Source organism: Cavia porcellus, unplaced genomic scaffold, assembly GCF_034190915.1.
Source record: "Cavia porcellus strain 051 isolate PalLab524CR breed Dunkin Hartley unplaced genomic scaffold, mCavPor4.1 scaffold_20, whole genome shotgun sequence".
Taxonomy (NCBI): domain Eukaryota; kingdom Metazoa; phylum Chordata; class Mammalia; order Rodentia; family Caviidae; genus Cavia; species Cavia porcellus.
In genome coordinates, this window is record NW_026947503.1 from 37325278 (window position 1) to 37347540 (window position 22263).

At 43.4% G+C, this 22263-nt stretch overlaps 1 protein-coding gene and 1 long non-coding RNA gene across 6 annotated transcripts in view; one reads left to right on the plus strand and one right to left on the minus strand.

Moving 5' to 3' along the window:
* Slc14a2 (solute carrier family 14 member 2) overlaps positions 1-22263 on the minus strand; it is a 420990-nt gene that overhangs the window by 20153 nt on the left and 378574 nt on the right. For 3 of the 5 annotated variants that reach the window (XM_063231749.1, XM_063231750.1, XM_063231751.1), the window contains 7 exons: positions 21847-22036; positions 19292-19420; positions 14099-14291; positions 10773-10920; positions 9511-9645; positions 9052-9101; positions 8455-8629 (listed from right to left, as the gene is read on the minus strand). In XM_063231749.1, coding sequence (XP_063087819.1) covers positions 8455-8629; positions 9052-9101; positions 9511-9645; positions 10773-10920; positions 14099-14291; positions 19292-19420; positions 21847-22036 — 1020 coding nt within the window. Of the gene's footprint in view, positions 1-2937; positions 3077-8454; positions 8630-9051; positions 9102-9510; positions 9646-10772; positions 10921-14098; positions 14292-19291; positions 19421-21846; positions 22037-22263 lie in introns of those variants that run through there. The other 2 variants (XM_063231754.1, XM_063231752.1) reach the window with 2 other exon arrangements.
* On the plus strand, positions 1718-21872 carry LOC134471787 (uncharacterized). The gene is made up of 4 exons (XR_010041443.1): positions 1718-1807; positions 2965-8494; positions 15296-15374; positions 19210-21872. It is a non-coding gene; the product is annotated as an uncharacterized LOC134471787 (long non-coding RNA).

The following is a 22263-nucleotide window of genomic DNA, read 5'->3' on the forward strand; positions in this document are numbered from 1 at the left end:
AGCTCTGTCATTCTTTAGATAATCTTGTTTGCTGCCCAGACCCTTTTCCTATGTCTAAGCATTTATGAAAACCTGAATTTCTTATTCTAACCACATGATTCCCCTGTTAGAAACTTGATTTCTGTCCCCCTTGACAGTGTTTTCTAAACAAGATAAACTCTTATCTTTTCTACAAAAGAAACAAAAAAAAATAAGGAAAAAAAACAAAGAAAGAAAAGAGCCCTGTCCTCGGTCACCTGTGGGTCAATAACTGAGTGACTCCTTGGCATGTCCGCCCAGTGTAGGAACTGCTGCTCTCCTCTCCTCTAACAAGCCTTATTAAATGTCCCAGTGCATGAAGCTTCATGCTGGGGGCCATTTGGGATCATTTGGGACCATTTTAGGGGCACGGTTCCTGCTTTTGAGGATTACCATTGTCCTGTGTTTCAATAGGCAAGAGTCCAGTGGTGGCTCCTTCCCATTGATTCAGAAGTGAAGAATATCTCTGAGTCAAAAGCACTGGTACATAGACTGTTTCCTGGGGGCATAGTGATCCAAAAGAACTCAGGTGTCTGTTCACTTCGAATGCATAGAACATGGCAATCATTCAAATCATTAGTAGTAAGAAAAGATTTTTTTAGCAGACCCTGGTTGTGAAATAAAAATTTGAATTTTTTTTTACAGTTTCATTAAGGGAACAAAAGAAACCTAAACCCTATTTGCCATCTTGCAGAAGCAGAGACAGGCTAAAGTCTGTCTGGAAATCAACCCCACAGGCCCATGCCTACATATTTTCAATGAGGTATCTTTCTCGGGTCTTACTTTCTCCTGGAGGTGAATGGATGCTGCACACAGGTCAACACGTGGAGCATTTGAATTCACCGTGAAGACTTTGTCATCCCTCCCATCTCTTTGGGCTTCTTATGCCTTTGGTTTGCCAAAAATGAACACACACACCATAAGATTGCAACACAGAATGATGTTCTCCTTTTGAAATGAAGCATCATATATAATTTGATATTTTCCCCCACCAGTTCTACATGATTATGCTTTGGTCAAGGTTTGGATCTTTCCTTATGTAGAAGCTTTACACCATGACTTGTAATTTCTAGGGCTACACTTTGTGTGGGTGTGTGCTTTTGGGAGGCAAATGGGGTGATCCATTTTTTCCTGTGAGGTTGTATTTCAGTATTTTCAAAGATTATCCTATAAACTATTAAAAGCTTTGAATGTTGAAACTGAAAAAACTTTTGAGACTCTAGTCTGGCCTTCTCATTTTACCTATAGAAATCGAGGCCTAGAGGGATGGAATGATTTGGTCATGGTCACAATAGCTGTTGGCAGAGCCAGGAGCAGATATCACGTAGGTCTGCTCAGTCTCTTGCATTGTGCTCTATGATTTATTCTTCTAAACCTTACCTTCACAAAAGTGTTGTTTTTGGTCTGTTGGTTCAACTCTGTTTTGAATGCAATGGTTTAATTAGGTATTATAGAATCCATTTCTTTTTAAATGATGGGTCCCCAAATCTTCCTGTACTTTCCAAATATAACTGGTCTGGGAGGTGGGCTGAGAGACAGAAGAGCCAAAGAGCAAGGGCTGGCTCAGGGGAGTACTTAGAAATAAGTTACTCAGAATCCTCGGCTTGTCATTAAGCCAGTTATTTGAAAACATAGGATACTCACTGGAACCCTGAAACAAATGAAATTCACCTTTATAGTCAACACTTTAAACCCTCTTCTCCTTCTTACAGCTCACCACTTGGCCAATGGACTGCCCCACACTTTGTTTCTTTTGGCATCTTTGGTTTCCTCCACAAGGGCGATATTAGTAAGTACAAATGAATTGGTAAGTTATTTAACTTCATGATGACCTCACATAAATAATATTAAAATGAGAGTCCACAGGCCAGAGCACCCTGTTTGCTACCATGATAACACTTGATCCATTTCTCTTTTCGGTCTCTTTCTTGTGTAAATTTCCCAGCACATACCCTCAGGATTGCATGTCTATTTTCAGTATCCTTGATTTTGATCATTCTCCTTTCAATTCTTTCTTCAACCATATCTTTTATTTACTTTCTTACTCGATAATCTACATCTCCCGTTAGCTAGGACATTAAAAGGCTGTCTATTCTTTGATCAGATAGCTCCATATTTCTGGCACATTACTTTTTGTGACCTGGTTATTTGTCTTCCAGAAACACTTCCTTTCTGTAATCACACAGAATGAGGCTATGGCACTCTCAAATGGATATGTTAAGATGGGCCACTAAGGACTGATGAGAAGCTGGGGTGGTAAAATGTTTGTGGAGACTGGATGGTCCAGCTCTATTAGTGTTTCTGCCAGATGAGTATAGGACCCTGAGGTCAGGGCAAGGAACCTGGAGCAGGTGCTTGAGCCCTGGCAGCAGCATTTAAAGGGCTTGCCATCAGGAGGCACTCAGCTCTACCCTGTTGGCCAGAGGTTGCATTCCAAAGATTAATTCAACATAATGTTGCCCTGGGAATAACACTGATGTCAGAGCTGTGGGTTGCAAAGTTGTAGAAAAGATGGTGTTTGTTTTAAAGATTTACCTAGTGAACAGGTGAGGTAGGAAAGGGAATTTGGAGGCTGACTAATTTACCTGGTGGTAAAGCAAATCAGTCAGGATTGTTCTTTAGCATTCCTGGGATTTTGCCCACGATCTTTTATCACCTGTGTTAAATCTCTGGAAAAGCTGTGATTTCCTCATCTAGAAAACATAGGCTTTAGACTATAAATATTTAAGAGCCTTTCTGGCTTGAAGCTTCTGCCATCTAGATTCTCTCTGGATTCCTTAGTGAGTATCCCATCCTACAACTGTGCTTCCCAGATGCAGCTCAACTGAAGAACAAAGCAGACCTTTCCCATTAAAAAGTCAGATGATCTTGTTGGCTTAGTGTCTAATTGGTTTTTTTCTGTCCCCAACACCCTCTTACCTGGGCTCCTTTTGATTTCCTGTACAGGGCTGGAAGACTCCAGACCATCAGGACTGGGGAAGAAGCTTCTTTCCAGTTGGGCAGTGCCTCTGGTCCTCAACTCCAGGATCTGTGATTTCTCCTAAGCCTGAACCCTTTCATTTTCCTGACACTTCCTGCCTGGCCATTCTCTTGCTGACTTTCTATAAATTTCCTAATTTATGTCCTCTAAGCTCATGCCTGGCACACCTCTGCCATTTGAGGAAGAGTACCATGGAGGAGGAAGAGGGAGAAGAAAAACAAAATGTCCCCTTTTTGAGCTTTTTTACACTGTCTTCTACCTTTCTGCAAAAAGACTAACTTCCTAAACTCTTTGGGGAAGATGAGCCCCTGCTACCACAGTGCCCCACGTGGGTGGACCACACAGATTTGCTTTCAAGGGCAGACTGTCTAGTGGCTTACCTGTTATTTCTCTTGCATTACTACTTCTCATTAGAATTCTAGTGCCAGCATTAGCTCTTAAAGCAATTATTTAAGTGTTGTTTCCTCAGGGGAACAATTTGCCTTCCAACCTCAATAAGCTGCCTTAATCCCTGGTACAGACAGGGTGCAGGCTGGGGAGCAGTGTTGCCATCAGCGGCTTGGTGGAAAGTTTTGCGTAGCCTAATGCTAGATGTTGCCTTTTGTATTCTGTGGAAATTTTCAGACCTTGCCTCTTAGCTCTTGGTGACTGGGGTCCTGACTCACCAGGATCTCAGATCAAGAAGGGCATGACCTAACCCCCGTGTTCAGAAAGGATTCTTAGGTCTATATATTAGGGAGTCTGGCCCCCCCAAGTCCCATGAGGCCATGGTGTGGTGGGCTAGAGTTTGTGGGGGCAGCAATCCAAACATGCTTTACTTGGCTTTGTGAGTTTGATGGGTCATCAACCCCCACATTTGTGTACCACCTTCACTCCCCGCAATGTACACTCAGGGACAGAGTACGGTGGCCTGCCCACAAGCAGAAAAAACCTCACACAGAGGAAATTAGCTACACCTGAGTAGACAATTGCCCCCACTGACGTCAAAGATCGCCTTCCCACCATACCAGGTGTTTTGGAACTGTGGAAGAAGGGTCCTGAACAGGAAAAGCCTTCTGAAGGAGAAAAGCAAACAAAGAGAGGAGGATGGAAGGATCCTTGGTCCCCTCCCCAGAATCCCAGGGAGAGGTGAGGTGCATGTGTGGTGGTGGTAGAGCAGGTCAGTTTCCAGCCCAGGGACCTTTCCTGGATGTTGCCAGTGCAGGGCCCGTGGCTTTGAGCTGATATGTGAACTCTCATCTTTTCTTTGTCCTGCTGCCACTATGACTATTGGCTCAGCTCAGGTTGCTTGTCCTTTGCCCTGTGTCTTTAGCCTCTCCTAAGAGCTTCTGAATTCCTCTCCCTAAGAGCTCCTGAATTCTTGCGGTACATTCACTCTATCTCCCTAAGCATCGATAGTTGCTCCCTGACACAATAAGGAGATGTTACTTGCAAACAACATCTAATCAAAATGGAAAAACAGGAAATGATCACTTTTAAAAAAGCCGTGAGTGAGGTTCAGTGGGTCCCTGAGCTAAACAGAACTGTAGTTCTTATAAAGTATCTATCATATATGTTAGACTTAGAGTGGGGCAGACTTTGGGTCTGTTTTGGAAAGCAAAAGGCCAAGATGAAATCTTGTTCCCAACAGGTCCTACCAAAGGCCAGAGCTTGGGTACTAAGGATCTTTAAGAGATCTATTTATGACTGTGGATCTCTCTTTTGGAAGTTTATTTAATCAGAATTCACTTTGGTCCAGAATGAAATTTTCTGCACAGTGTTTATGGCTCCCTTTATTTCCAGTCTCATAGAGGAGGGATAACAGGGTATCAGAGGCCTCCAGCATGCAAGGTGAAGTAACTGCAACTGGCACTGGCAGTTCTCTGCAGGGCTGCTTCCTTTCTTCTGCTCTGCTTCAGCAGCTGTGTGTGTGTGGGGGGGGCTAGCGGCTTCTCTTTATCAATTCACAGAGCCTTTAAGATGTATGTTTCCCTCCTCTACCCCCCCCCCTCCTTTGGGGCCTTGGAATTTCTAGTTCCCTATGAATTTTCTGAATGACTAAAGGTGGGAAAACCTAGGCTAATAATCATCTTGATTACCATCATCATCTCATATGAATGCTTTAAATTTGCCAAATGAGACTATTGTTTCTTGAGAAATCTCCCATCCAAGTACTAACCAGGCCCAACCCTGCTTAGCTTCCGAGATCAGATGAGATCTGGAGTGTTCAGGGAGGTGTGGCCATAGACTGTTTCTGGAGAAATCGTGCCCTCACTGAAACTTCCATCCCCTGCCTGGTGTAGATGACAACTGTCCAGATCTTCACCACATTTAGGACCCAAAAGAACAAAGCTCAGACTCCTATAGGAAGCACAAACAGGGGCCTGTGGGTGTGATGTGGCCATGATGCTGGCCAGGAGACCTGTGATGGAGGTCATAGAAGGTTGACTGGACAAGAACCCCTCAGAAGAGACAGCAAAGGGGAGGACCAGATCAAGTCCCAGTGATGTTGGTCCAGTCTATGTACTTAGAGCAGCCAGGTTGTGTATTTTGGTAAACAGAGCGAATGTCTAACTGGTCCAGTTCTAAGAAAAGCTGGAAAGGTAACAATGGTATATTTTTGGTACTTTTCTTGTCTATGTTCTTATGTTTTATTATCCACCTTAGCTATACTTTCTTCTTATTCATCTGTGGCAACCCAGGGCCACAGAGTCATAGAAACTTGGAGCTGGAAGAGACAGGCTGCAACAATCCAGCGGTTTCGCGCCCTCACACGTTGACCAAACAATTGTCCTCAACTGAACTCCAGCCCTGGCTCCTGCACCATCTCATAAGACCTCATTTCTTAGGCAACTTCACTGTTACCAAGCTCCCTTCCCCACCAACTCAGTCTTCCTGCTTATTATGCCCACCTTTGTGCTCTGTGTATTGGGGTAACATTTAATTGACTTCCACCACATGTTGATGCAGGCAGAGATGGCCTCCTCATTTCTTCTGTTCAAGCCAAATCCAGCCAGCTTCATCATCGTATCCAGAGGGAAAAAGGAGTCCGCACCTCATTTGCCCAGCTTGCCCTCCTGTCAGCCCACCTTTCACCAAAAATCATCTCCAAATGTGCTGTGCATATTTTCTTTGTACTCTCCCTTCACTTTTCATCAAACCTTTTCTCAGAAATGGCCCCTCCAACCTAAGACGCAAATGATTGATCATGCTTACTGTGCGCTTCCCAGAACTGTTTATATTGTAACAGGTTCAGAGCCTTAAGTCAAAGGGATGGCTGGGAATGCTTGGGCAGCAGGTAATAGAAATACAGGAGACAGGAGTAGAGGCACAGAACTTTTCCTGGAGTCCTAAAATCATGCCCAATACATTTCCTAAATAGAAGACCAAGTCAACCAGATAACTTACTCAAGACAAAAACACACGTGAACTTAAGTGGGAATCAGGTCATCTGAGTTACCAGTCTCATCTTTATCTCTGCTCGAACTATTCACCCGGCCAGGTAAGTCCTCATAAAGTAAATTCCTTGAAGTCAGGAGTTGGTCTGATTCTTTCCTGGTTTACTGTCAAGCCTAAGGCCCAGGTAACATATTAATAGTTCCTCCTGTGATGTCTCCTGGACAAATGAGTGAATGAGGTCAGGTCAGAAGGCAGAGTGTCTTAGGTCATAAATGTTAGCATACAGCCCTGAGCAACCAACATAGGAGCCCATCTAGAATGGGATATGGGAATAGTATGAAGTTTAGGGGAGCAAGTTATCAGAACCTGTATCTCATTTCAGGGGCAAGAGGAGATAGCAACAAGAAAATAGTACCAACATACCTGGGATTCTATCCCAAAGATTTTCTAAAACAACTTAAACCATTATATTTAAATGAAAAAATTCAATGTATCTGTTGAATTGAAGGAAAGCTGTGCTTGGAATCTCAGTCTGTGATTGGAAGATCAAGTGGAAGAAATATCTCAAAGCAGAACAAAAATAAAAATTGTGAAGAAGATGCTTAGCTCAAGGAGCCCTAACATTTGGACATGGGAGTTCCAGAGACAGAAGACAAAAGAGATGGATAAAAAGCAGTCACACAAATGGTAGAGGAAAAGTCTCTGTCTGGGCTGAAGAAAGACAACTTCACAGACTGAAAGGCAAAACAGATGAGAAAAGACACATGAGCCTAGCTTCATAAAATTCCTGAACCCCAAAGATAAAGAGAATATCTTAATGTCATTTAGAAAGGAAGACAGATTATTTACAAAAGAAAAGAATGAGAGTGGCCTCAGGTTTCCCATTTGTGGCACCAGAGCAGAGTGACAGAAAACAAAGGAAAAACATCTATAGACAACTGCAATGGCTGATTGCACCCCAGAGAACCCACACCCAGCCACAGTGCCGTTCATTTGTCACAGGAACGAAACTCAGGGACATGCAAAGAGTCAGAGAATGTGTCATCCATAATTTCTCAAATGTTCTGTGAAGAAAATATGAAAAAGTTCTAGACGAGTAATAAGTGAATCAGAACAGAGATTGCAGGACAGGGAAAGACGAAGAATAGAGGAAAGAATGATAGAACACAAATAGGACACTCCATGGACAAGCATAGAGTGCATGTTACCTGGGCAAGTAAGGGGTTATTGCAGAAAGAACAAGCATATTGTAAGGAGAAAAATTAAGAATGATAAAGCATCTCAGTAAAGGTTAGGGTGGGAGATGGTTGGAGAAGAACAAGACTGATGCACTGGGGAGGAAACTGGAAGAATTATAGAAGCTTTAGCTCCTGGGAGAGTGGAAGGAAGGAGCACTGGAGAAATGGGGTATCACATGGAGGTAAGCCACTGGGCACTTTATTTTTAGGTAACAGTAGAGAAGTGGACTTTTGATCAAGGGTGTTGGGAGAGGGGCGGTAACCACAAGTGGAAGGGAAAACCTGAATGTTCCGGTTTCATGTTTAGATGCTTCCAGTGTTCCAGCTGTCCGTGTTTTGACTTTAAAACCCCACCCACATGAAGCTCCTCTCTTTGTGTAAGGCTGTGGGTGCCCATCCGCTGCTCTCTGCTTGGAGGGGACCTTCACTTCCTAGCACAGGATCTCAACTTACCCCCCAGTCCATGTCTGCCTGGGAGCCACTCAGCAAGTTCATTTCCACAGCATTTATTATTTACTTAAACATGCCAAGAAACTCATCCCCTGTTTACCTTCCCCAATGACTCTGTTTTCAATTTATGCCAACAGCATGTGAAACACACTCCTTACTTCTAACTTTGGCAATCTTATCACGAACTTCTTTTAATATTGCACAGTGGATAGTTTTGAAGATTTGGGTAGAGAGAGAAAAATCAGGCTCAGGGATAGGGAGTGACAGGTGTTTTTGATTTGATACAGGTGCCAGAAGAGGCAAAGAAGTTGAGTGCTGTACTGATTGCCCCAGAGTTGAAACCACAGGTGTCCAAGCAAGAGCATTTCTGTTGGGAGCTGGGCTAGTCACCGCTGGAGGACTTCGCTCCTTCAGGAGTTTTCATTGTCAGGTAGTAGATGCGGTTGGCCTCTGGGTAGGTGACCTTGTTGAGTGGGAGCTTGCAGATGGCAGGGTTGTTAGTCTTCAGAAGCAAGAAGATAAGGGAAGAAAGGCAGAAGGCCCAGGTGCCTGGTGACACACCAACCTAGAAATAAAAGCATTGGGGCCTGAAGAATGCTTCTGGGATCCTGTTTTGGGTCAGAGACCTGGGGAGGAGGCTACGGAAGGGACTGAAGATGAGGATCCTCTTCCATTGGAGGCATTGGTGTTCCTGGGATGGTGCTGTGGTAGCTGGTCAAGAAACCTGAAGTGTTGATAACTTGGTATACAACAATATCTTTCAATGTTGGAGCTGAAAATTGGCCTAGGAACCGCCTCCCACATCTGGTCCTACAGCTCCATCTTTACCCATTCTTTGGGTAAACCCTGGATGAACCTTGACAAGAACACTGGACAATATACCAGATACTATAACTCACTCATAATTTTTCCACCACATCCCAAGCATCTGGAAATTCTACTAGTGAAATAATACTTAGGGTCATGTTCAGGAGAAACCAAACTTACCACCGCCAGCATGTTGGAAATGGCTCCTCCCATGTATGCACAGAAGAGAGCTGTGCAGGAGAAAGGCATCAGAGTCAGTTTCGCAGGGCCTGCCCTTGCCCTCAGCCACTGTCCTGACAGAACAGCAGGCCCAGGCCAAGGCAGGCAGCCGGTGCACTTTCCTGGACCCTTGGTGTCTGTACTATGCCCTGACATCAGGCTGTCTGTCTGACATTGCCTGTCTTTGCAGCTGTCTCCTATCAGACTGTGCCTTTCTTTGAGAGAAAAGATTAAAACTTGTATTTATTTCTTCTCCTTTCCCATATCCATAGTGGCCTTGCATAGAGCTAGGTCTTCACCGACATTTCCGGCTTGTTCCCATTAATTTGGGGAGCGGGGTGGGCTAGAACAGGCGCATAACTCAGGTGGTGGCTGGGAAACAGCCAGAGTGACTTGTTTGTCATGCTCCTGAACACTTACCGCAGACAAGGGCAAGTAGGTGGGTCTGCCAGGTGAGGGCATAGAACATGCCCCCGATGGCGATGCAGGAGAGGACACAGTTGTAGCCCCAGAGGCCCATGTAGATTGTCTCGAAGGGTGTGGCCACCGTTAGGGCTGTGGAACAAAGTGTGGCATTTATTCTAGACCATGTTAAAATGGTCCCTTCATGGCTCATGCCAGGTCTGAGGGTGCCTTCCTTCCTCTACTTCACCCCATTATTCACAATCCTGCCTACTTCAGGAGGCTCTGCAAATGGCTCCCAGGCTTCAGAAACCGACAATGAGAAGGAAGCAGTGGTGTCCAAAGTCCCCAGTGGGTTTTTTTTTTTTTTTTTTTGGTACTGGGGATCAAACTCATGACCATGTACTTGCAAAGCAGGCGCTTATGCCACTGAGCTAAATCCCCAGCGAAAGCCTCCAGTCTTCACACAGAAATATTACTGCTTCTAGAGTGACAAGAAGCCTAGAAGGCTCCCAGCATCACCTACTCCTTTAGTAGAGCAGCTGCATTTTTAGCAAGAAAAAATTTCAACTTAAAGGTCTTATTTCAAATGGCTCAGAAAAATTCTCTGCACAGATCTATGTAGAACAGAAGGTTATGTTCAACAGGTAGGATTTGAACAATATGGTTAATTTAGGATTAATAGGTACCGATTGTATTTACTTTTGTAATTTTTTGGTGTGTTTGAAATTATTTCCAATTTAAAATAGAATTTAAAGTTCTGCTGTCAAAATTATTTGAGAAGCATTTGAAAAAGTAAAAAACAGGCTGCTATTACCAAGCCCTGTATCTCATTTTGGGGCTCTATCATTGGGAAGAGCATATCTGTATATAAATGCATTTACATACATATACATGTATGGAGGAATGTGAAATTGCACTTGTGAAATGCCAGCTTATTTGGGGAAAGTCTTTTACTTTTAGCTTATTTAAAACTTTGAAGTCCTGGGCCATGTGTATCTTACCATGGGCAATTCCTTCCCTTGTCCCCCAGCCAGTTACTCTCCTCCACCCTCAGCTGAAGGACTCAGTATCCAGACCCCTTGCATCTCTCAGTATGTCCTGCCCCTGCATCCTATTCCCACTGGAGGTTCAAAACAAGGAAAAATAACTCCCAATCCCTAGCAGTGTTTTAGAACCCTGAAAAAAGAATGAATCTAAGATAGTTGCTATGTACATGGGAGAAATGACTCAGGACCCCTCCCCCCCATACCTCCCCACAGGGTGAGGCTCTGTCTTACCTGCCAGCATCCCCACAATTGACCCAATGGCTGCATGCAAGCAGATGAGTGGTGAGCATATGAACAGAGCTACCAGGATCAGGCCACCAGTCCAGGGATTGTCACAGCCATACACTTGGCCCACCCCGGCAGGGATGGCTTGTAACAGCTGCAAAGTCAACAGAATCCAAGTTATTGGAGTGTAGGCTGATAATGCAAAGATCAGCCTTGGGGCCACAACTGAGCCATTGCTGGAGACACTATTGAAATGGAATGGGAAGATGACACTGCTCTCCAGTATGGGAGAAGATGGGGAGGGCATAAGCAGGAACCCATAGTTTCTCATCTCACCACTTACCTTGCATCTAGCATCCCTCATGCAGTCAGTGAGGGGCAAACATGGGGACTGGGCACAGGTGCTTCTGACGAGCATGCGGTTTTACGTCTGAGAGGAAAAGGCTTGAAGGGCCCAGAATGCTTCTTCCTACACTGCTGTTGGGGGTTTTAGAGCACTAGAAGATTTCCTTTAAATTTATAGAAATCTTAGAAATATTCAAGGTCATCGTGATGGATGATTTTACCAAATGCAAATAGGATAAATTTTCTGAACTCGACCCCTCAGGTCTAAGGTCTTCACTACTCTCAGTGTCTCTCAGTCTGCACCACTGACACATCCTCATTGAGGGTGCTGTGTTTTCCTAACCTCAGTGTCACCCAGGGGGTTGTGGGCTTCTGGGAAGAAGGAAGCATCTTCCCTGCTTTTGAAGGGCACTGTGTGGAACATGTGGAAGATGGCCTGAAGCCAAAATGTCACTGAGCCTCAGAGTGACTTGGTGGTGCTGGAATTGGGGTGATGTCAGATGGTCTTTCTCATCCGGGCTGAATTGTCCATATTTTGAAGATCTTTAAGAGCAAAGAGCAAGAAAAGTAGACTACTGAGAGCCCTGGGTTGTGCATTCAGGGGTTCCAGTGTTAAGGGAAGTTCTGCACAACTTCATAGTGTGACCATAAGCACGCCATTTCCTTATCCGGGCTACAGGACCTCCTCTACAACACAAGGCACCTGGTCTGGCAGGTGACCTTCCAGCTGTAAAATTTTGTAGTTTTTTTCTCCATTAGTGAGGCATATGGTTCTTTAGTAAATAGGGCTCTTTATAGCTGGACATACATTGATTAGCCGTGTGGTTCTTGAATGCTGCTGTATGTTGGAATCCTGTAGGGATCTTTAGAAAACCTACTGATGTCTGGCTTTTACAAATACAATCTAATTGATAAGTATAGGCTATCTCTCTGGGCTTAGGTAAATCTGATGTATAACAGAGTTTGGGGCCCACTGAGTTAGGTATAAATAATCAGCTATAGATATGGGGAGCTAACTACTTTTCTTCCCTTGAATGAGGCTTTGTTCTTTTTAACCACCTGATTTGCTTCTGAAATCAGTGTGATTTCTTTAGGGAACACTGTTTGACGAGTCCCAGGGTATTTACCATCTTTGCTCACCTTTGTCTCCAAGTGGGTGACCTTTTAAGAACCACACACTATTAGGACCAGAATCTATAAACTTGAGAAAGGGATGACAGATGGGACCCAGTCTTACTTAGAAGAATCCAGGGAACACTTTATTCTGCACTAGAGAACTCAACTTACTTATGGGGAACAGGCTGAAAATCCACTCAACAAGTATCTCATGATTTGTCAACATCTGAGGAATGCGGAATGCTAAGAAGAGTCCAGCTTCCACCTGTCCATCCGGGAACATGGGTTGTGAGCCCAAGCAGGCAAGAATGAGAGGAATGAGGGAACAAGTGGCCTTGGAATGGGGCCTGGCTTTAGAATGAAGCTCCTCTGCCAGAATCCATATTTTTGTCTGGTGACCTGTGCACTGGGGTGACAGGTGGCAGCTGACATGCCAGGGCGAGGGGCAGTCAGGTGTGTGATGGAAATTTACTGAGAACCTGATTCCTCTGTCCTCCTTATGATTCCCAGGATAAACATGAGCCAGCTGAACAGAAAGGAACTTCCCTCACTTGTTTTCAAGGAAGAGTAAAATGGCACTGATTTTTCAAAACTCAGACCTAGATAGTGTGCAAGGGAATTGTAAAAGTTGTTAGAATGTTGGCTGGTGGGGAGGTGAGAGAGTGAGCTTGGGGCACCCAGATCGGGATTCAACCACTTTATAACTGTTCATTTTGAAGATGAACAAGAGGCATCTTTTCTGTGGGGCCCATACCACACTGGCTCCTGGGCATTGGATTGTCCACTCTTACAATGTGGGTTGGGGTCTTGGTGAACCTTTGTCTCTGGTTAGGTCATATGTGGCTGCCACTTGGACAATGCTGGTAGAGATCAGGGACACTAGAGGTGTGCACCCAAGATCTGTTTGCCTAGTTGCTGCAGTGCTGTTCCTTAACGATTCTGTCAAAGTTTTGTCTCTGCTCCTTTTCTAGACATTTTCCACTTGAGAGAGAGGCTCTGTCTTTTCTAGTCCTTTGGGTTTAAGCCTTAACTCTGCCTCTGATCCCACTCTAGCCCAGTCTCCATCCCAAGACAAAACTTAAAAAGTCAAAAAACTTTAAAAAGCATTTGCACTGTTTGCAGTGGCATTTCCACCCAAAGTGGAGGAGCATTTCCTTTTTTGACAGGTTTGGAGTTACAACTTAGTTTCCCTGAAGGACCTCTGAGTGGGTGTCCTGGAGCTAATTGCAACAGAAGGCCATGCTGAGTCTGGCAGAAGGAACCTGTCCCATGCTCTGTAGGATGTTCAGGAGCTTCTCTGCCTTCTACTCACTAGATGCAAGTAACACTCCTTTAGTTTTAGCAATAAAAAGTATTCAAGACATGGCCTCACGTCTACAAGGAGCAATCTTTCTCTTGCTTGAAAACAATTGATATACAGGGTGTGTGAAAATTCACCTTCTGTCTTCTATTGATACATAAAGCCCTGATTTTAAACATTTATTTTAGTTACTTGCTCCTTTATCAAACTGTTCATATTAGCTAATATTTTTCTGCAACTGTCAATTTAGAGCCTAGTAGCTGTTCCCTTGCATGGTGTCTGTTTCCTATGTAAAGCTAAGTTTCATGAGGGCAGGGATACAGATGTCTTAGTCCCTGCATATTGTCAGCAATGAAAATGTGTCCAGCACATTTTAGATGGTTGGTAGCTATTTGTTGAGAGGAGGTATGGATGTAGCAGTAACCTTTCCTAGTCTCTGATGAAGCTCATTGTTTGGTAGAGAGATTTCTAGTGAAACTAAGAGCCTTAGTAATCTACAAGCTGGCTAATGAGACTCTAGGGGAATCTAGTGGAATCCAAGGGCCTCAACTCATCACCATTAATTACTTACCAAGGGCATTTCAATCTCTGTCCAAGTGATATTGGGTACCGAAGACACAGGCTTCACCAGTGTTGCAGGGAAGAAGAGGTTGTAATGGCCCGTGGCTGCCAGGTACAGGGTCAGTGTAATGTTGAAGGGCAGTGTGAAGACTGGCAGGTCCCACTTACTGAGGATGGAATTCAAGGCACTAGAAACAACTGGACTGAAGATGAAGACACAAACGATCAGTCACTTATGCTGACCTTAGGAAGACGCCACCTGTCTTATCAATGGTGACCACTGTGTCATCCACCATCCTCTTCCCTGTCATATTTATTTCTGGCTTCCCTGAGAGTCCAGTGGTCCTTAGAAATAAGGTGTTGGAAGTAAGATTTTCAACATGAGATTACAACTTTGTAAAACAAATATAACATTCTGTAGAGCATACTATATGAGATGTGATGACAAAATTTGGTGATTGTTGAAATTAAAAAAATTATTACAGTAAAAGACACACTGCCATTAATTCTCACCAATACATTCCCCATTACTTAAAATACACATAACCCATCATCCTTGTCACTTTCTGAAGCAGTTTTGGAAGTTCTTGTTCACGTCTTTGGTTGTGCTGCCATGATTGCTTTGATGTCATGAATTAATTCAAAGGGTTTATCTTTCATGGTCATTTTAACTTTGGGGAAAAGCTAGAAGTTGTAAGGTTCCTGATCCAGGGAATAAGGACACACTGTAATCATTTATTTGACAGAAATTACCGTAAACATTTTGAATCAGTTCAGGACACTGAAGCAGCTATTCATGATAAAGGACTTCTACAACTACCTCAGAAAGTGGCGAGAATGATGGGATAAATGTGTTCAAAATAAAGGGACTATTTCAAAGGGCATGAATGACAATGTGTCTTTTACTGTTATGAAATTTTAATTTAAGCATTCATTGTATCTTTTGATCACACCTTACAATTTAAATATTTCCTTGTTTCTTAAATGGAGAAAAACAATGCAAATGTGATTGTTACAAAGTGAAATTACTGCCAGCAGCTATTGTCCTGGGCTATGAGAACATTTTAGGAATAGAACCTTCTAGGAGGAGGCTTTCCTGCTGTGAAAGTCATGTATAGGCTTTGGCTCAGCAAAGACACTAAGTGTTACTCTGGGAACTGGCAGATGAAAATAGAACTTCAGTTGTTTGTACCCTTTGTCTTCCTAGTCTCTTCCTTGGAAAGAGCATGAATTTTGGATGCAGATGGAGCTGAATGCCAGTCATAACTCCTCTACTTGCCAGCTCGGTGAGTAATGTTAGGTAATTAATCTCTCTTACTCTCAGTTTCCTCTGGAAGGAATCAGCCACCCAAGATACCTAACACTTCACATATCCTGCACTCAGAGGCTGCTGGATCAAACATCAAATCACATGATCTGGCTGACTGGTCTACCTTTAATGAATGACCACAAATCTCAAGTGGGTGTTTAGAACTGCCTGAAAACATTACTGCACATCCCGAGCACATTAAGTCTCCAAGATGCTGAGAACTATTTCATATTTTCACCTTTCTCTTCAGATCTTTACCATCTGTTTCCCTTTTATTTCATCCAACAACCAGGCTTTACTTCATTAAAAAAAATAGCAGTGACAAGGTGAGAAATGTTTCATTTTCCTGACCATAAACATCTACTCCTTGTCTGCTTTGTTCCTACATGCTCTGCCTCTCTCATTTGGTGGAAGCAAACTTCTCCTTTGTGGATTAATTTTCTTTTCTCTGTTCTTTAGATCTGGTCAGTCTCGAGGACTTCAATTTTGTAATATTCTCTTTTTCTTGTTTTCAACCTCCTTTTTATCTAGTCCATTCTCATCAGTCTATAATATGCTTTAATATCTCATACTTTTAAAAATTCCACCCTTTAGCCATATGTACACTCTTGCTACTTCCCTATTTCTTTACTATTCTTTGTGCAATACTTTCAAAAGGGCTGGCAATGAACTGGATGAGGTGGTAGGAGAGTGAGGCAGGAGGACTGTAAGTTCAAGCCCAGCCTGAGCAATTTAACGACATAGCAAGAACTTAACTCAGAAAAATTGAAAAACTGAAAATGGGTGGGAGGTAGCTTAGTGTGAAGATCCGGAGTTCAGTCTTCAGTAATACACACACACACACACACACACACACACACACACACACATCAATCTTTTTATCCCAAGCTTTCTGCTACAAGTCAGTCTTAAACCTGCTCCAGCCAGGTGTGTGTTCTTATTATATCACAGGAATAGCTTTGTCCAGGTCACCAGTGAAGAACACCGATTTTGACATATCCACCCATATCCACAGTCACTCCTCGTCTTGTTAAGGTTGGGCTCTCTCACTGCATGTGGACTATTGTAACATTGGACTTTCTTGGTTTTCTTTCTGCCTGCTCCTTTTTTACTCTCCTTTGCTGAATTTTTACCTTTTCTGCCAAACATCCAAATGTTGGAAAACACTACAACTCTGTCTTGATTCTTTTCTTTGTTTTAATCTTTCCTTTTGAGTGCTATACTTCAGTTTCCTGCATAAAATACTTTCTACATGCTCCTGCCTTTCAAATCTTGACTGTATCACTAAGTTCAAGATTTGTACATCCTGCTACCTTCTCAACATCTCTACTTGGAAGTCTAACATGTAGTAATCTAAATTGAAGTCATTGCACCCCATCTCTCCCTCTGATGTAGTTTTCTTCCAGACTTCTTTGTAGCCCAGGCACTTAGATTATGAGAACGTATTGGACTTTCTTACCTTCTCCTCCTTTGTATCCTCAGCTTCCCTGAAAGTCGTATTTCTCTGTCTTTCTTAAAATATACCTCATAGCCCATCACATCTGACCATGTTCATAGACACCACTCTAGTGATCATTTTGTGGTCATTATAGCAGATTCCTAACTATGCTGCTGAGCAGTTAAATCCATTCCCATGCTTTGTAAGCAGAGGAGTTTATTTAAATTTAAACCACACCTCTGTTTAAAATCATGTAATAGCTTCCTGTTTTACCAGTTGTAGTAAAAATCCTAAAACTCGTGGGATCCAAGGGGTGTATGAGGCTGTGTTCACCTTCTGTTGCTCCGTCATCCCTCACTGGGTCTCAGCCCCACTGGTGTTGCCTCTATTTCTTGAACAGATCATACTTCCCCTGGTGGGAAAGTCTGTGACACCCTTTCTCCAGATCTTCACATGGCAGATGTCTTTTTATCAGTTAAGTGACCTCTCAAATGTCCCATTTGTAAAGTGGCCTTCTCTGACCACCCATTCCTGGAATCAATCTCGGTCCCACCTATGCCATTTTGTTTACCTGAAAGCATTTATCTTATTGTGAAATGATCTCCTTTTATTAGCTAGCTTATGGGTTTTATCTCTTTCTCTACCCAAAATGTAAGCTCCAAGAGTACAGAGTTCTTCTCCTGATTGTAGCTATTCTCAACATTTAAGATAGTCAGTGTACTCAACAAAAACCCAGGCACTTAGATCTTTAACAGATAAATCTGGAAAATGACATTGCTAATAATCACACTACCTGGATTGCATTTCAAAAACTACATGAATGGACTAATGACTATACTGGAGTGGTGTCAGAGAGCTTGTCCTATGGCAAGATGTCAATAGTTTCTGCCTTTTAAATTGGAAAATGACTTAGGGGCACTGAGTCTAACTGCCACCCAGTGCCATGAGGCGGAGGGGTGTACTGATGGTTTTAATCTAAGTAGTCTAAACCAAATGTGTGCAGAGGAAGACAAGTTCTGCTCCTCACAGGGAACACACGTTTGCATAGCATTAAAGTCACAGAAATGATGGCCTTATCTTTTTGTCCCAAGGCATGAAGAAATCTATATATTTCCAGGAGGAAATATAAAATACTCAATACTTAATGTAGTACTTTATTTGCAAGAAAAAAGTAGTGAAATAGTACTTAAGCTAAATTAGTACCTCTAGACTTTGAAACCAAAGAAAGACATTTGCTTCTTAGAGATGTTAAAAATAAATCAGCAGGATTTATTGCTGAGCACAAGAATAAATCACCCTGACTGAGCAGTGTTGAGAACAGAGTGGTCAGTACACATACAGTCAGAGGCTGGGGCAAGGGTTTGCTGTGAAGCAGGCTCTTGGGCATGCTCCTGACCGGCTGTAAAATCAAATGAACTAAGGGCAGCACTGTGAGCACCCTCATATACTCAGTGATCTCTATGAATATTTGTTCTTTCTTGAGGAAGAACTCAACTGATGCTTCCAGTTCAAAGATTCTATGCTTTCCATATCGACTTCTGTTTCAAGAAGGCCATCTGATTCTACCACAATGGAGTTTTCAGCTTTTAGGTCCTGGTTATGCCACACAATACATGATTCCCATGCAGCCTGGGGCTTAATTGTGTGGGTTCTGGATTCAGAAAGCCAGCACCAAAACCTGAGACCATCATGCGGAGCCAAGTAAAGCAGACTCAGAAAGTTAAATATTGCATGTCTTCTCTTATATGAGAAAACTAAAATATAAATAAATGACTAAAATATAGAAAAGGTGATAAAAAAGAGAAGGTAGACTCTGGAGATGGGTAAGGGGATCAAGGGAGGAGGAGGGAAAGGGCAGGTGAAGGCTTGAAAAGAAGCAAGATCTGTGACATGCATGAACCAGTTCCCCCAGGCAAACATCACTATTATGTATTGTAAACTGGTATTAATAAAAAAAGGAAAATGCAACAAAGTAACATAAAATATAATAATGCAACTCTTTCCTGGTCCATAACTTTTCCTATATCATAAGCACTAATCTCTTTCTATTTTTTTAATAATAAAAAGAAAACACAGTTTAAAAAGTTTTATATAGGATGACCTGGGACAAGTTAATCTCTGCAAACTTTGGTCTTTGCTTCTATAAACTGAGAACAAACATAACACTACCTTTTTAAGGACTGTGCTTGGCATGCAGGAATTACTTAATATATTGTAGCCTTTATTATTAAATCTATCACCTAAAGGGGATTGTCCACCTAACAAAACTTGTAGTCTTTTGCTGCTTTAAAAGACCCCTGCTATTCCACATCCTGGCATGATCCCCTTGCATTGCTCCTGACTTCATGGGTTTTCATGGTGTTTTGCAAACCAGCCCCTCTGTGCAAACACTGGATCCCAAGGCACAAACATCTGGGCCCCCGCGAATCTGTGAGCAGAAGAAGGAGATGCCTCACCAGGCCATGGTTGTGAAGACCACAGGAAACAGAAGCCACCAGTAGTAGTCTGACTTGTCAGAGGACAAGGCCACCAGCAGTCCCACCAGCGTGCCGTTGTAGCCGTGGAGTCCCGAGGTGATGGCTGACCTGGAAAGGAGATGAGTGCTTTGCACTGGAATTTGGTAGTATCTGTTGGGCCCTTCCTCGGGATGAACTTAGATGATTCCTTTACAAATTCTACAAAGAAGTGCACTGCCTGAGTATTCAGCAGTCACATAGCTACACACGCACACAAACACACACTTGATTATTCTTGCTGCTGTAGAAGTAAATTATGCACTCTTATTTGTGGCTAAGCTCTTTGCTTTTGTTTTTCAGGGGCATTTCAGACTGTGAAGTATAGAGAAACCTCATAGAAGTCTTGATGTGTGACACTGTGTGTGTGTGTGTGTGTGTGTGTGTGTGTGTGTGTGTGTGCATGTATAGGTGTGTGAAAGGCAAGGAAGGAGGGAGGAAGCTAGGGAGGGAGAGGGAATGTTTTCATACTGCACTGTGTGCAGTTGCCCATGCTGAAGTTGGGTTGCTTTCTCTCTCTCTGTGTTCATGCCCACGTAGGCCAGCTGAATGCACTTAGGATGCCCATGTGCCTATCCCATGTGTCCCACTCAGGAGTGTGTAGAATTGGATGTTTAAGAGGAGAAACCTAAATCCTCTAAACCTGTCTCTCTGACCCTTCTCAACACTACCTTGACCTTTCCAGTAGCTCTGCAGGGAGAGGAGAGAGAGGAGGGGCCAGGAAGGGCTCTGCACAAATCTACTGCAAGGTCCCTCCCCGAGAGTGAGCTTCCTGTGCTCAAGTTCTGTGCTCCTGTACTGGCCTGTGCACTTGGATGGGGGAGTGGAGCCCATCTGTGTTCACTGCTGTACCCTGGGCCCCATCATTAGCTATGTCCCCGTGGAACAAGGCATGATAGTATTTTTTAAGTTTTTGGAGTGAAACCCACTGTATGGAATACATTTTATATTATGATTTCATTCTCTCCCAGCCCACCTCAAAATAAATCAGATACAATTTCACAAAATCATGTTTAGCTTTACTGCACATGAATTGGTTGAGCTGGCTTTGATTTATTCTATTGTTTTGATATTCTAAAATGCTATTGACGTTTGATTTGTGATCTGCAAACCTCCTCACTGAAGTAAGATATGGGGTAATCTAGTTTCTGTTTCTCAAACTTGAGCATAAGAAGCTTCTGAGAGAACTCTGTCAAAAATACTTCTCCTAGATTCACAGAATGGCAATGTCTTAGTTACTTTTCTCTCTTTGTTGAGACAAAATAGCTGACACTCAAAATGAAGGAAGAAAAGATTATTTAGCTCACAGTCTGTGGAGGTTTCAGTCCATAATCAACTGGCTCTAAGGAAGGGTGCTGAGGCACAGGGTCCACACTTCACGGCAGAAGATAGCCAACGCAGCAAGTGCAAGCCTGTTTTCCTCCCTTCTATTGTAAGCAGGCTACTACAGTCCTAGGCAACTGCAGCACTCACACCATCTCCCCACCCTTCTCTTGCACAGACTCAGGAACTTTACAAAGTGAGAATCCTGGCCCTCTGCGGAGTCCCTTAGTTAACTTCTAAACATCTCAAAATGGCACAATGTGTCATCCACTAAATGGAATATCTACAGGGGGTAGGGTGAGCAGGGTGCTGAACTGTGTCTTATCCCCTTTTAATTTTGCAGTATTGGGGACTGAACCCAGGTCTTTTAAACTGATCTATATCCCTTTTATTTTGATTTTTATGTTTGAGACAATACCTTCCAAAGTCACTAAGTTATCCAGGCTGGATTCTAACTTGTGACCCTCCTGCCTCAGATCCCAGAATCTTGGAATTATGAGTATATGCCATCATGCCCAGCTTTAAATTGTATTTCTTAATAATCATCTCAAAGGACTCTATCAGGAAAATCTGGGACTGCTGGCATAATATATAGCAAAGCCTGAAGACATAGTGGAAGTCTACAAAATGCTAGTTGTTACTATACTTTGCATTGACCAAAGCCTTGGGCCCAGCAGAGCTGGTCCCTCCCCTTGCAACTTTGTTGCTTTCTGATGATCCTGTGTGTCCCCTTCTTCAATGTCCCCTTCCACATCGTCTTCCCCTTTCTTCTCACCTTCTCCCATTCCTGGTACCCACCATGCCTAATTCCAGGCTATTGTAGAGAGCCTTCCCAATGCTCAGGCATGTTTGTTGTATTATTCTGACATTAATCGCCCATTAACTTTATCTCCTAAAACTGTTGTAGGCTCCACGAGGGAAGAGCAGTTTAAGCATTTCTCTGTACCTCCCTTGCAAGAGTCTTCCCCAAAGTCTCCAGAATCAAGCAGAGACTGATGTCAGCAGCTCATGTGGGTTGGAGCAGTTTATTTCTGTTGGGACCATCAGGGACCTGCTCAAAGTTGACACTCAGCAGACTGGCTGGCTGGGAGGCTAAGGCTGGCTGACCCGTCAAGTAAATGCTTCACCTATCTGTTTCCTGTGTCTTGCCAAGAGGTCTGCAGAGAGGAACTCACCTGTCCTGGCTTAAAGCAAGAGCAGTTAAGGTTGAGACCACTGTCCCCAAAATTCCAGTAATTGTCCACCAGGGATTCTGGATCAGGAGCCCTATGATGATGATGAAGCCACTGAGAGGGTTGTTGACGAACATCACCTGAGCTGTGCCTCTGAGGACCCAGTCTACGAACTGCAGAGCCAGGGGCTTATCTGCAAGAGACAGATGGAGCTATGAACAGGGTCCTGCCTGCTGCCCTGCTGGACTGCTACCTAGCATTGCTAGCAAGGAGGGGAAGGCACATGCTAGGACATTGTTTTTCATCTAGTCTGGGCAGGGTGGAGGGTGGCACCTAGCTCAGGTCTCTGAGTGGCTCAGCAATCAGTCTGTGGTGGGTGGTACTTTTTGCTATACAACTCAGGAACCATGCTGAGTCCAA